Consider the following 15552-nt stretch of genomic DNA (forward strand, 5'->3'; position numbering starts at 1 on the left):
AGAAGACCTAGGTTCAAATACTGGCTCTCCTCCTTACTCACTATGTGTGACCTTTTGAGGCCTCAGCTATAAAATGAGAGGGAGAAGGCTAGATGATCCTTAATCATCACTCCAAATCCTAGAGCCTTTTGGAACAGAGGGCGCTCTGTGCTAAGAACATCTGGATAAAGGGGCAAGTGGCCAAACATCTCTCTCAAAAGACTGCAACGTCTGGCTCTGGTCATTTGAATCAATTCGATGGAAAGAACCTGGCAGAGGGCACGCGAATCTCCAGTCCCAGGTTCTAATCTTGCTTCTACGACTAACGTAACCTTGTGGCTTTGGGCAAGTTCCTCCCTTAGGCTCCCCTGCTGTAAAAAGCTCTCTAGGGTCCCTTCCAGGCGATGCTGAGCTTATGAACAGAAGAAGCCAGCGTCTGGCTGGCCAGGACTTGAAGCAGCTGCCTCTGGTCGTCCCTCCCCCGTCGGGGCGGAGCTCGGCTCTCCAGGCTCCGCCCGGGACGGACCAGCCGGCTGCCGCCGTCTCTGCTCCCCCAGCGCCTCCTGTTCCGGGTTGTGCTGATCCCCTGGGTCCTGAGCGCAGCCCGAGGGAGCCGGGGCCGACATCGCGGAGCCAGCCAGTGAGGAAGGAACTCGAGGCCGGGGACGCTGGGCTGCCTCGGGGCGCGCCCCCTCCTCCGTCCCTTCTCCGGGTGGGTGGGTGCCCCTCGCCGGCCCTGCGGGGCGGGGGGCGGCCGGCATCCCGGGCGCACTGCAGCCATGGCGTGCAGCCTGAAGGACGAGCTGCTGTGCTCCATCTGTCTGAGCATCTACCAGGACCCGGTGAGCCTGGGCTGCGAGCACTACTTCTGCCGCCGCTGCATCACCGAGCACTGGGTGCGGCAGGAGGCCCAGGGCGCCCGCGACTGCCCGGAGTGCCGGCGCACGTTCGCCGAGCCGGCGCTGGCGCCCAGCCTCAAGCTGGCCAACATCGTGGAGCGCTACAGCGCCTTCCCGCTGGACGCCATCCTGAGCGCCCGGCGCGCCGCGCTGCCCTGCCAGGCCCACGAGAAGGTGAAGCTCTTCTGCCTCACCGACCGCGCGCTCGTCTGCTTCTTCTGCGACGAGCCTGCCCTGCACGAGCAGCACCAGGTCACGGGCATCGACGACGCCTTCGAAGAGCTGCAGGTGCGCGGGGGAGGGGGCGGACGCCAGGGGGTGCCCCGGGGTCCGCGGCGCTTAGAGCTGAGAGGGAAAGGGGGGAGGAGGGAGCGGTGAAGGCTAGACCCCTGCTTTTTACACATGGGGAAACTGAGGCTCGGAGTGAGGGAGGGACGTACCCAAGGTCACCAGGGTAGAAGTGCTGGGTCGGCGGATTTGGAGTGTAAAGGGATTTTGGCACTCATCTAGGCTAGCCTCCTAATTTTATAGATGGGGAAACTGAGACTCGAGTGGGGAAGGGATGTGTTACTTCTTACACAGTAGTAAGTAGTAGGCTGGGGAAAGGGGTGGGCAGGAACCTAGAAACCTAGTTGCAACGGAGATCAGAGGATTTAGAGCTTGAGGCGACTTCCCCCAACCACCCATATTTCATAGATGGGAAGACTGAGGGCCAGAGAGGGTTAGTGACTTGGTCAGCTTGGTCAAGATCACGGGAGGTTTGAAAGGAGCAGAATGGCCAGGGATTCTACACCAGATCTTCAAGGTTCTTTCTTCTTATACCAGACAGCCTTCTTTTTGGAGATGAGCTTCTTGCCCCTCCTTCACCGTAGCCCCCCCTCCCCAATCTATCATCATACCCAGCTCTCTTCTGACCCTGAACCTAGAGATCTTTTCACATTACACCAGATTCCTTCCATCCCCTCCCCCATCTGGCACCTACACCTTAGCCAGGAGGGTGGCAAGAGCCCAGGGGCAGGAGCTAGCCTTCCTACCCTACTGAACTTGGGAATGGGCAGCTGATACTGCAGTCCCTAGCTCAGGAGTATGGCACTGGCCCAGACCTCTCTGATTTGACCTCTTTTCCTCCATTCCTTTTTTCTGCCCGAGGGGCCCTGAGCCAAAGCTGTCTGTCAGAGGATGTCACCAGGCTGGCTTCCCACAAAAGGGATGAGCGATCAGGCAGAGCTCCGATGGCCTGAGCACACAATGCCATCCTTTGGAGCCTGCACTCTTGGTCCCACCAAAGATGGCATCAACCTGTGTCCCCAGTGTCAGGGGGTAGCATTTCATCCTTACCACCTACAGGGTCTTCTAACTAGATAGAATAAAGCTCCATCTGGGCTCAGAGGGGCACAAGTCCTACATTCGTAGAATGCTGCCATTGAAAGGGACTTGAGAGGTCATCCATCCCAACCTGCCCATTTTATGGATGAAGAAACTGATGTCCAGAGCAGGAAAGGGACTTGCCCAAAGTTACGAGGTCACATAATGGCAGAACCAGGACTAGAACTTGGCTTTCCTATTTTCTAGTCCATTGATCTCCCACCTGATGTTAAATCTCCAGCTGAGTGACCCTGGGTTTTGTTCTCCTTTCAGACTCCATTTCTCTCCCTTTCGTAGAAAGGTGAGTCAGTCATTATCTAAAAGTAGTACATCCACATTAACAATATTTTCCACTCAAAAATAACAGTGGACATTTAGAGACAGTGTGGTACAGTGGATAGTATTGTGCTGAAAATCTATGGGATAATGGGTGTAAAGCATATTGCAAACTTTAACATGCTCTCTAACTGTCATGTTTTTTCCTAGTTATTTTTAAATTTTCTTATTAACATTTTAAAATTTAAATAAAATCTCTAAAAGATCTTATTTAAATTTTCAGATTCACATTTCAAAATATAAATAAAATCTCTAAAAGATTTTATATCCTTTGTCTCATTCAAGCTTTCCGGTCACCCTTTGAGGCAAAGATTCCAGGTTTTATTCTCCAGATTTGCAGTTGAGGAAACTGAAGTTCAGAGAAGTTCAGATACTTGTCTGGTCATACCACTGGAAAGTGTCATTGGTGGAATTTGAACCCAGCCCTTCAAGTCCAGGACTATACATTATGCTGCTTCTCACAAAATATTAGCTGCAAAATTATGCTTCAAAAGTATAAACATGGAATCATTTTCCCTCTTTGCACAGTGACCGGCACTTTTTAAAGATTCAATTTGACTTTATTTTCAGTACGAAATTCTCTCTCCTCACCCATTTGAGAGGGACTGAATAGGCTTTTAATGACTACTTTTAATGCTTGTAGAGTGATACACCCCATTTCCCTGACTCCTTCCTCCTTTATCCCAAGGATATTCCATACCCCATAGACCAGATGTATGGATAGAATCTACAAAGTCTGGAGGAGTTAAAGAATGGGAGGGAATCCTAGTATAAAGTGATGTGTGCCCCATTCCGTGATGCGGGGGGAGGGATGTTGGCAAAATGGCATCTGTGCATCCCTGTAGACGTCGTTAATGAGACTTTTTTGGGGGTGGGGAGAGAAATAGAACTCTGATGTGTGCTGTACCTGCAAGCTACGTTGGCCCTCGCAGAGCTCGGCTCCCCAGCCTGCCTGACACCCCAGTTGGCCCTTTCTTCTCCAGATAAAGTCGCCCTGCCCTCCCTCCCTTGCCTGGCGCCTCTGAAGCACCTGGCTTGGCCAAGAGGTGGTGGGAGAAACATCTCCCTCGCCCAAGGCCGATAAAAGTGTGATGGGTGTGAGGCGTCGGCCCATCTCCCTCACCTGCCACTTGTTCCTGACTGGGGTGGGGACCAGAAAGCCACATCCTGCACTCATTAGCTATTTATGAGAAGAACTGGTTTATTGTTAGGAAGTAAAACTGATCCCTTCCCTGGGCAGGAGGCAGGAGTTGGGCCTCACTCCCACTAGCTCCTCCTTCCCTCCCTCTCTCTCTCCCTCCCTCCCCAGCCAGCAGCTGCTCTTCTAGACTCCCTTTTAGAGGTGTCTGGGAAATGATCTGTATAATAGCTAGCAGCAGCCCCGAGCGAGGCATGGGGTGAGGGGGGGAGCCAGAGGATCATGGATTTCTCAGAGGCCATCTAGTCCGAGTGTCCTTAACCTGGGGTCGGGGAACTTGTTCTAAAAAATATTTTGTGAACTCTTTCAATATAATTGGTTTTTATTGTAAGCCTATGTTTTTTTTAATTTTATACATTTAAAGACATTCTTCTCTGAGACTGATAATTGGATAGATAGATGGATGGATGGGAGAGGGGGAGTCCATAATACACACAAAAAAGCTAAGAGCGACACTTCCAACCCTCTCCGTTTACAAAAGGGGAAACTGAGGCCCAGGTTGTGCAGGGCTGGGAGTCAGAACACCTAGACTTGGATCCTTCTTCAAAACACTAGGGGGGGGGGGGCAAAGGTGGGGAAATCATGAATCATGGAACCATGGGAAAATATTCTAAATAAAAAAAGGAAAAAAATTAAATTAAAAAAACAACAACACTAGGAAGGGGCAGCGAGGTGGCTTGTAGATTGAACCAGACCTAGAGACTGGAGGTCTTGGGTTCAAATCTGGTCTTAGACACTTCCTAGCTGTATTACCCTGGGCAAATACTATTGCTTAGCCCTTACCACTCTTCTTCCTTGGAACCAATACACGGTATTGATTCTAAGACAGAAAGTAAGGATTAAAAAAAAAAAACCCAGCCATTAGCCGTGTAACCATGGACAAGTAACTTTATCCTCTGTGAGCCTTGGTTTCCTTAGCTTTAAAATGAGCATCTGCCTATGCCAAAAATGATCATCCAGTTACACAAGGAGAATGGGGGATCACCAGTTAAGAGCCTGCCTGCCCCTGGGATACTTGGAATATCAAGGGAATGAAAGTTGGATGGACCTCTTTAGGCACACTTATGGGAGGACAAAAGACACACTGAATGGGCAGGCAGGGGTACGTCATGACCTTCCCTCTTGAAGTGGCTCCCCATATCCATGAAATTCCAGGTCTGATAGAACAGGCTGGTGGTACCGAAGGGACTGTGTAGACTTTGATGCATTTAAAGCAAGATGGAAACTGCCATTAGCCCAGACTCTCTGAATCCTGCTACCTGACAGAAGAAAGAGGGCAAGGAGCTGGCCTCCCCACTGAGCTGTCTGTTGGAACCATGACTTCCAGATCCACTCACCAGGGAATTCAGTGATGACCTGCAGCCAATCAGGGCAGCGTATCCTAACACAAGAGACAGTGGCATGATTTCAGTTTGGTTTTCTTGGAGGATCAGGGTGACAGCTGGCATGGAAGGGGAGGATGTCTTCCCATTCATGCTCAAGAACATCTGATGTGCCCCCATTAGGGGAGTCCCATGGGCTCTCCAGACCAAGACCAGTTGGGTCTTTGTCAAGTGAGAACATGATTGATTTCCCTGATGTCAATCTCAGAGGTTCAGGATATGCCTCAGAATGTTCTCACTTTTCTTCATCATCCCACCACCTAATCAGGCTGTAATTGGAGTATGCCAATCCAGCCAAATGATGAAGGGCAAGGGATTATTGTCCTAGGAACTGGAGTTTATCGGGACCTGGGATTTCCTCAGTATAAAAAACTCCTGATCTCAAAACTCCCTCTTGCAGATATAGATCCAGACTTCTCTGTAACTTGTAGTTTGAGGGAGTTACCTAGAGATAATCAAGAAGCATTTATTAATAGCTTCATTTGTGCAAGGTTGTCATGTTAGGTGCTGGGGAGATAGATAGAAAGGCAAAAATAAAACAGTTGCTCTTAAGGAAGTTGTAATTCGGAGGTTAAGGATCCCAAGACTTACAACTTGAACTCAAGTTTTGTAGGATTTTTAATAATAATTAAAAGAGAAGAAAAAGAAAAAGAGTTCTTTCAGTCAAGTGAGCAGAGCAACGAGAGCCAGAGACACACACCCGCAACACTTTGCCAAAAGCACAAGCTCTGAAAAAAGAGCCCCACAGTGTGGATCTCAGCCAAATTTCTCTCCCAAGCCTCGGTATGTAAAATGAAGATGTAACTTGAAAGGATGCTGGTAACATAGTTCAGGTGTGTCAAATTTTCCACCTGCACAGTTTCCAAGCTCTTTGTCCACACTGCCTCTGGGACACTGGGGTTACAGATATATACATGCAGAGAAAACAGGCCCTTGGTCTCAAAGAGCTTCCAGTCCACCATATTGTGCTCAAAGGACCCTAGATTTAGAATTGGAAAGGATCTTGGAGGCCATCGAATCTAATCCCCTCATTTTATACAGAAGGGGAAAAGACAGCAAATAAATATTAGAGGCAAGATTTGAATTCAAATCTTCCTGGTTTCAAATTCAGTGATCCACTATGCCATGCTGCTTCCCAGATAGGGCTACATATTTTAGAAGGGATATTAAGAAAATAGATCTAGACTCCATATCACATGAGGAATCATCAAGTAACTGAGGATAAAGAGACAACTTAAGGGGAGCTAGATGGCTCAGAGGATAGTCAGGACAACATGGTTCCATTTATTTATTTATTTATTTGTTCATTTATTTATTTATTTAAGAATATTTTTCCATGGTTACATGATTCATGCTCTTTCCCTCCCCTCCTCCCTTCCCCCTCCTGTAGCCAATGAGCAATTCCACTAGCTTTTACATGTATCATTGATCAAAACCTATTTCCATATTGTTAATATTTGCAATAGAGTGATCATTTAGAGTCTACATCCCCAATCATATCTCCATTGTAATCAAGCAATTGCTTTTTTCTGTTTCCACTCCCACAGTTCTTTCTCCGGATGTGGATAGTGTTCTTTCTCATAAGTCCCTCAGAGTTGTCCTGGATCATTGCATTGTTGCTAATAGAGAAGTCTAATTACATTCCATTGTGCCACAGTGTATCAGTCCCTGTGACAATATGGTTTTAAATCTGACCTCAGACACTTCCTAACTGTGTGACCCTGGGCCAGTCACTTAACCTCAAATGTCTAGCTCTTGCCACTCTTCTGCCTTGGAACTAATATTAGTATCAATTTTAAGACAGAAGATAAGGGTTAAAAAAAAAAGACTAAGGTGGTGATGGGAGGAGAAACAGGGAAACGATGCTATCCTCAAATAGGTGAAGAGTTGCAATGTAGAAAAAGGATTGGAATTATACTCTGGCCCTGTCATGCAGAATCAAGAGCCTTCAGAGGTGGTTCAGAGTGGCAGATTTGAGGTAGAATTTGCTAAATCATCCGAGATGTCCAAAAAATGGAGCAAGTGGCCTCATAAGGTAGTGAGGCCCCCATTTTTATAAATATTAAAGCAGTCTACATGGCCATCTTTCAGAGATGCTGTAAAGAAAATGCTATTCCACATGGGAAGTTGAACTTGATGACCTTTTGGGCTCCTTCCAACTCTTCCAAAAGCTTCTAGATTTGGTGATTATGTGGGTATCCCCTCTCAACCTCTTCAGTCATAATGACACAACATTTAGTTTTGTGGGTTTCATTGTTTTCTATTTAAATTATTGCAGTTATAGTGGATATGGTTTTCCTTCTGTTTCACTCTTTTTTTTTAATCCTTATCTTCCATCTTGGAATCAATACTGTGTATTGGTTCCAAGGCAGAAGAGTGGTAAGGGCTAGGCAATGGGGGTCAAGTGACTTGCCCAGGATCACATAGCTAGGAAGTGTCTGAGATCAGATTTGAACCCAGAATCTCCCATCTATAGGTCTGGCTCTCAATCCATTGAGTCACCTAGATGCCTCCTTCTTTCACTCTTTATTGATGCCTGTCCTTCTGCCCATTCTTCTCTGAATTTTTCATGCACATTTGTGATCTATTTAACTTGTTCTCAAAAATTATTTTTCCACCTCTACTTGACCCCACTTCATTTAAACTGACCAGCTCTGGACTTTCTCTCTCCATCATGACTAGACTAGCACAGCATATTCTGTATAGAAATTCTGGGCCAGAGATCAGTGCTGTGTCCTGGTCTTCAGTCCTTTTGTCTCTAGCCTGGTAGGATCTCACAATTGGCAACTGAGGCCCCTAGAGCAATCCAGGAGCAGCTAGGTGGCACAGTGGATAGAGCACAGGGTCTGAAGTCAGGAAGAACTGAGTTCGAATGGGATTTCAGATGCTTACTAGCTGTGTGGCCCTGTAGGAGTCAATTTAAAAAAAAAATCTCCATTTGCCTCAGTTTCCTCATCTGTAAAATGGGGATAATAATAATGCCCACCTCCTCGGGCTGTTGTGAGAATAAAATGAAATATTTGTACAGTATAAACCTTAAGTCATTATATAAATACTAGTTAATATTATTTTTCTTCATCATCATCATCATTTATTATTGTCATTATTTCCGGAGTCTTAGAGTGGGATGGAACAGTTGGGAATGTATGGAGCATGACAGAGTAGAGTGAGTGACAACATAGTATATTGTATTAAAAGATCAGGCTGGGGAGTCAGGACACTTAAGTTCAATGTCAGTTATGCTACTACCTATTTGCAAAGTGACATTGGGTTACTGACATCTCTTCAGACGTCAGTTTCTTCACTTGCAAAATGAAAAAAATATATGGATGGGGGCAACTAGGTGGCTCAGTGAATTGAAAGCTAGACCTAGAGATGGGAGGTCCTGGGTTCAAATCTGCCCTCAGATACTTCCTAGCTGTGAGACCCTGGGCAAGTCACTTAACCCCCATTGCCTAGCCCTTACCGCTCTTTTGCCTTAATGCTAATACACAGGATTGATCCTAAGACAGAAGGTAAGAGTTTTTTAAAAAGAGATAAGATTCATAGATGTAGATACCTTTTGTTTTTCTGTCGCTGATTCTCTCCCCTCTTAGAGAGCCATCGCTTATAACATAGAATAAAAAAGAGAGGGTTAAAAAGCTCAAAAATAAGGAGCCTATCAGCAGAATCTGACAATATATGCAGGAGTTTACAGCCATAGGCTCCCACTTCTGCAAAGGAGAAGGAGGAAGGAACTTCTCATATCCCTTCTTTGGAGCCTAGGTTGATTATAAAGATTAGATTATAAAAATTTCACAGCAGTTTAGATTGTTTTGCTTTTTCTTCTTCCCATTTATGTGGTTGTAATCATCATTCTCATATATATAGCATATAAATCATGATATATAGTTTCTGGGTTCTGTTGACTTTGCTTTGCATCAGTTAGTTTCTGTAACATCATTTTCATTGTTTCTGTTTCTTGTAGCACACACAGTAACGTTGTTTCATTACATCCGTGTACCATAGTTTGTCTCACCAGTCCCCGTTGGACGAGTCGACTTTGTTTCCCATCCTTTGCTCCTACAAAAAGGACTGCCATAAATACTTAGGTTGTACTGAACCTTTCTTTCAACCATTGACCTCTTTGGGCTGGACTCTAGAAGTGAGATCTCTGGCCAAGACATTTTGACCATTTTGGACTAGATGCTTCTCAAGGTTCCCTTTGGTTCTGCCATTCTGTTATTTGGTTTTCCCCATCCCTTTGCGACAGAGAGGAGATGGCTGGTGGGTTGCCTGAGGTCTTCCTTGTCAGACAGAGGTTCATACACCCAGTGGGGCCTTGATCTCCAGCCTAGATGGGATGGGTAGTCATTAGTACTTAACACCCACTCCTGCTCTCATGGCACCAAAGCTGCTACTTTGCCTCCTGCCTGAAGACAGAGTGCCAGAAGCCAGAGGGAGTCCCCAGCCATCGCCCCAGGTCCTGTGGGCAGTGCCTGCCTCTTGCTGGGAAGCCAGACAGAGTGTGAAGGCAGATTTCAGGCCAGGTGCTTCCGATGTGCCTTTGGTGGGGGCAGGGAGGAATGAAGGCAGGGTTCCTGTGCTAACACTCACATATGGAGAGTAGGAAGATGTGGAGGCGGGAAAGGAAGCTGGCTAGTATGAAAGCCAGAGACCTAATTGGCAGATGATGGGCTGTTGTTCTTTTACCACCCTAGGTCAGCCCTAATCACCTCTTACCTGAACTATTGCAGCAGCCTTCTCCTCCTTCAGGCGCCCGGCTTTCAGGCTCTTCCCCTCTCCAATGGGTCCCTACATAGCTGCCAGAATGATCTCTTACCCATAACTCCCCAACTGAAAAACCTTCAGTGGCTGCTGCTGCTGGAATGAAATATGAACTCTTCAAATAGACGTTTTAAAACCTTTCACAATCTGGCTCCAGCCTGCTTTCCAGGCTTATTGTATAGTATTCCGCTTCATACGATCCATGTGTTCTCCAGACTCAGCACTTCATCTGCAGCCTTTGCAAGGGCTGCCTGCCATGTCTAGAATACATTCCCTCCTCACCAGCACCTTTTCCAGCCCTGAACTTCCTTCAAGGCTCAGCTTCTGGGGGGAAGCCTTTCCTGTTCCTCGTAATTGTTAGTGGTCTCTCTCGCTTCCTCAGATTATTGCATATATACTTCTTATTTACATGCCGATTCCCTGCAGTAGACTGGAAGCTCTTTGAGGGCAGGAACCGTGTTTTTCACTTTGTCTTTATACTCATAGGACTTCACCTAGTGCTGTGAATGTGGTGGTGGTGTTGTGATCAGGTTTTATCCATTCCCAGTTCTTCATGAGCCCATTTGAGGTTTTCTTGGCAAAGATGCTAGAGTGATTTTCTGTTTCCTTCTCCCATTTTACAGATGAGAAAATTGAGGCAAACGGGGTTAAATGACTTGCCAGGGTCACTAGCAAGTGTCCAAGGCTGGATTTAAACTCGGGAAGTTGACTCTTCCTGATTCCAGGCCACTTTATCCAGTGGGCTCCCTAGCTGCCCTGGCTATGTTGCTGACTCTTAATAAATGCTTATTATAATGCATTGTTTGTGACACTAGCATTTACTGCTGTAGTGACTCGTTGAGGGCAGAGGACAGTTTGGCTTTTGCCTTTGCCTCCCTAGCACAGAGCCCAGTGCCTGGTATACACAGTAGGTATTTAATCTGTGCCCACTGAATTTAGATTCCAGGCCCCAGGGATGTCCCTCACTAGAGTCCTTCCAGGGCAGGTTGGACGACCAATTGGCAGATAGGCTATAGAGGGGATTCCATTGTTTATTTGGGAGCCAGAACAGAAACTGCTGGATAATAACAAGCCTCATAGTGCCTCCTGTGTCCCAGGCCCTGTGCTTAGCAGTGGGAGATGGGAAAAGGGAAAATGCACTTATTAAGTGGCTCCTAGGCGCCAGGCACAGAGGTGAAGACCAGCTTTTCCCTGTTGTCTCTGCCCTCTTGTCAAGAAGCTTGAAGACTCGTGGTCAGATACGTATATTCCAAAATAGAAAATGTTGAGGTCAAAAAGAGAGATTTGGACAGACCATCTAGGAAGATTTGAGGACGGAGAGATCACTGCAGGGATGTGGGGAGGACGAGGCTTGGGGAATCGAGTGATTTTGAGGGAAAAAGATGATTACTGAGCTGATTATTGACAGGCAGGAAGGATTCTGAGAAGGCGAGTCTGAGGCACAGAAAAATACAGACACACAAAGCCTACAGAGAGAAGGGGAACACTGGGAACTAAGGCTGGCAAAATAGGGGGAGCCAAGCTGAGGAGGTTGTATTTTATCCAGGAAGCAATTTGCTATTGTTCAATCATTGCAGTCTAACTCTTCATGACCCCATTTGGGGTTTTCTTGGCAAGGATGGTGCTGGTGTTTATCATTCCTTCTCCAGCTCATTCTAGAGATGAAGAAACTGAGGCTAACAGGTTTAAGCAGTTTGCCCAGGTCACACAACTAGGAAGTCTGAAGCCACAGTTGAACTCAGATCTTCCTGACTCCAGGCTCAGTGCTCTGTCATGTCTTAGGTCAGAGGTTAACCTGGAGTCTACGTACCCCCACGAGAGGTTGTGGAAAGACTTCAGATAGTTCAAGAACTTGTTTTTAAAAAATGTTTTGATAATGGCATCATTTCAGTATAATTGATATCCTTTTATACTTATTTTAGAAGTATTTTTAAAATGAATAGTACGAAAATAAGTATCAAGTGCTAATACATGTATAATCCAGTGGAATTGCTTGTCAGCTCCAGGAGGGGAGCGAGCCAACAGGAATCATGGAACCATGGGAAAATACTTAAAAAAAAATAAACAAAAATCTAAAGAAATAATATAAACTTAAGTATTTTTATTTGATGCATTTAAGAGCTTTATTCAGAGAAAGAGTCCAGTTCTAGACCTGAGCAGGACAGAAAAGGGTTAAGAACTGATACCTTAGATTATTTTGGCAGATGTAAGAAGGCTGGATAGGTAAGGGAAGATAAGACACCAGGAAGACAGTCACGAGACTGTTAGACTAATCCAGGCCAGAGGCCTATGGGGCCTGAACTGGGACTTACACTTGTTCAGGTTGGCCCCAAAGGGCAGAACAAGGAGCAGTGGGTGGAAGTCTCAGAGTCAAATTGGGTCCCAATGCATGAAAAACCTCCTAAGGATTTGAGCTACCCCAAGTGGAAGGGGTTGTCCCTCATTAGAGGCCTTCTAGGGCAGATTGGACAGCCAATTGGCAGATAGGTTGTAGGGGGATTCCAGTGTGGGGTGGGCCAGCTATTCTTTAATGATTCCCCCCTCTCAGATTTGGTTGGGAGTGGAGAAGGGGAAAGATAAGAGAGATACCAGAGCCAGAGCGGCCTGAACTCTCTCTGGGCTCATGCACAATGAGGCTGAACGTGGTGTCTGTTTTAATCTTGAGTTAGGACAGGACATATCAATGAGCGTTTATTAAGTGCTCCACTATGTGCCAGGCACTGTGTTAAGTGCTAGGATGACAAAGAAATGCAAAAGAAGACAGTCCCTCTTGTAAGGAGCGCATAGTCCAATGGGGGAGGCAAGCTGTGAACACCTACCAGCAGGTAAAGTATATGCAGGCTGAATTGGAGATAAACAGTTGAGGGAAGACATTAGCATTAAGGAAGATTAGGAGAGTCCAAAGAAAACCAAAATAGGGCAGCTGGAATCCTAGGATCCCTAGATTTAGAGCTGAGAGACCTCTGAGGTCAACTAGTCCAATTCTCCAGGGTTTGTCCCTTGGACATCAAGGTGGCACTATGGACAGAGCCCTGGCATTGTCGTTAGGAAGAATTGAGTTCAAATCCTATCCCAGACACCTACTAGCTGTGTGGCCTTGGCCAATCCACTTAACTTCAGTTTTTCTTCATCTATAAAATGGGGGTGATAGTAGCATCTACCTTCGAGAGTTGTTGTGAGGATCAGATGAAATATGCATAAAGCACTTTGTAAACTTCAAAGTAAATGCTAGCTCTTATAAGGAAACTGAGGTCCAGAGAAGAGAGTTGATTTGCCCAAGGTCACACTAGCAAAAAAGTGGCAAAGCCTATATTCAATGCTGGGTCATTTGATTCCAGATGTGACAGTCTTCCATTGTATCTCAATGCTTTCCAAGACATCACAGCCATATGGCATTAAACTTATGGCTCGCTGATGGTTTATATACATTTTATTTGATTCTTACAGCAGTTTCATGAAGCACAGATAACAAGAATTATGATTGTTTTCTTTTTCACAGTTGAAGAAATTGAAACTCAGAGAGGTTCAGTGTTTTACCCAATATCACCCAGCAAGTAAGGGTGAACCAACCCACTCTTAAGTTTCAAAGATATGTGTTTAGATAAACATAAGGAGCCTACTTGATGGAGAACTTTAAATATCAAGCTGAAGAATTAAATTGGCTCTGATAAGTGATGGGAAATCACAGCATGTTGGCAAGTAGGTGTGTTTGTGAGAGATTTTTCTAACTGCTGTGTATGTAAGATAGACCCAACTAGGAGAGAGACAGATGACTGTGCTGTAGGGGGAAGAACTTTGATCTGGGACACAGAAGACCCAGGTTCTCTGCTACCATTTCTCCCTGTGGGACCCTGGCTCTCTCTCCTCTGTAAAATGGGGGTCAGGATTTGATCTCTAAGCAGCATTCTATGATTCTTTGACTTGGCTAGAATGGCCTGGAAGGAGAGTGGAGCCAAGAGACTTGGAAGAAGAATCAGTGACTACCTGGGATGGCAAGCACAGGACCAGGAAGAAAGAGGCAGTTGTAAGTCCTGGGGACAGACAGAGAGGCATTCATACCATAGATAGTAAATATGGGAGCTGAGAAAAGGAGCTAGTTTGAAGAAAGGAGAGGAAAGAAAGGAATTTGTTCAGTTGAAGAAAGAAAAGAAGGAAGAGGAAGAAATTCGTTCAATTTTAGACATAAGGCACCTTAGAGATCATCTAGTCCCATCCTCTTATTTTACACATGAAGAGACCTAGAGGGTGGATGACTTACCCAGGGTCACAAGATCTTGGTCCAGCTAGGATTTGAACCAATGACCTCTGCTTTTCAATCTGCCACCATACTGTCTCCCTTTGTTAAAAGTGGGCCATCAGATGATATTTTTCAGCCACAGCACAGCCTAGAAACAATAAGAGGCTCAATAGTTAGAGCTGGTCTTGATCGCACTATAAGGAAAAACTACAGTGATTGAGTTGTATTTATTAAATGTATTTGTTAAGCATTATCTGCCTATATTCTACACTTTAGCAACTCTGTAAGTCTGAGACTTCGAGTTGCCACAATGAGGTGATGGAGGGAGTTTCTTCTGTGGGAGCTCCCAAAATCATTGCCCAGAGCCTCAAAAATCCCCAAATCCCAAACAATACCTCATAAAGAACACCCATCTCCTGAGGTGCTGCAGGCTGGTGATCATGGTAGGGAGGGCCCTGGCGCCAATGAAATCACAGATCTTGAAAGTGCTGGGGTTTCAGGTGTCCCTGGGCCAGAGGACTGTGGAACAGGCAGACAGAAGAGGATGATATTACAGGAGCCCAGGGAGGAGATTATTTCAAAAAACTTTGTTCCCTGACTCCGTACTATAGGCATCCTCTCTTCTGAGGTCACACACATGTACACACCCCCATGATTTGGGGGTTAAGAGCCATGATTAGGACCAGCCTTTTGAGTTCAGGAATCAGGATTGGTTTCCCTGCCAGAGTAACATCAGCATAAGTGAATAGAGAGGATTCACCTTCTCATCTTCCCAGCTTCCCACTGGTCCTCTCTTTTCTACATCCTGGACCCCCGAGCTCATTTTAAGACTCAGCTCAAGTACCACCTCTTAGGCAAGGTCTTTCTCACTGTAAGTGCTCTCTCCACCCTACCCCCAAATTGCTTAAAAAAAAAAACAACAATCAAAAACCTTACCTTCTGTTTTAGAGTCATTACTAAGTATGGGTTTCTAGACAGAAGAGCTATGAGAGTTAAGTGACTTACCCAGAGTCACACAGCTAAGAAGTATCTTCGGCCAGACTTAAACCCAGGACCTCTTGTCACCAGGCTTGGCTCTCCACCCATTGAACCACCTAGCTCCCATGCCCCATTACTTTTATAGTTTATATTTGCTTGCCCTTGTATGTGTTGTTTTTCCCCCATCGGTGTGTAAGCTCCTTGAGGGAAAGAAGTGTTCAATTTTGTCTTTGTATCTTCTGTGCTTAGCACATAGTAAGTAGGTCTTTAGTAAGAGCTTGTTCTTAGGATATTAGATTTCAAGCTGGAAGGGATCTAATCCCTTAGTTTATAGCTGAGGAAACTGAGGCTTAGAAAGGCCAAGTTACTTACCCAGGATCATTTGGGTAGCAAGTGGCAGAGCTGAGGTTC

The 15552-nt window shown here is 45.8% G+C and overlaps 1 protein-coding gene across 1 annotated transcript in view; it reads left to right on the top strand.

Annotated features, from left to right (window-relative positions):
- Positions 1–400: 400 nt before the first annotated feature.
- Positions 401–15552, top strand: part of TRIM62 (tripartite motif containing 62) — a 75625-nt gene continuing 60473 nt past the window's right edge. Inside the window, exon 1 of the mRNA XM_056795352.1 lies at positions 401–1166. Coding sequence (XP_056651330.1) covers positions 759–1166 — 408 coding nt within the window. The 5' untranslated portion in view covers positions 401–758. The remainder of the gene's footprint in view (positions 1167–15552) is intronic.

The sequence above is a fragment of the Monodelphis domestica genome, chromosome 4 (assembly GCF_027887165.1).
Source record: "Monodelphis domestica isolate mMonDom1 chromosome 4, mMonDom1.pri, whole genome shotgun sequence".
Lineage (NCBI taxonomy): Eukaryota > Metazoa > Chordata > Mammalia > Didelphimorphia > Didelphidae > Monodelphis > Monodelphis domestica.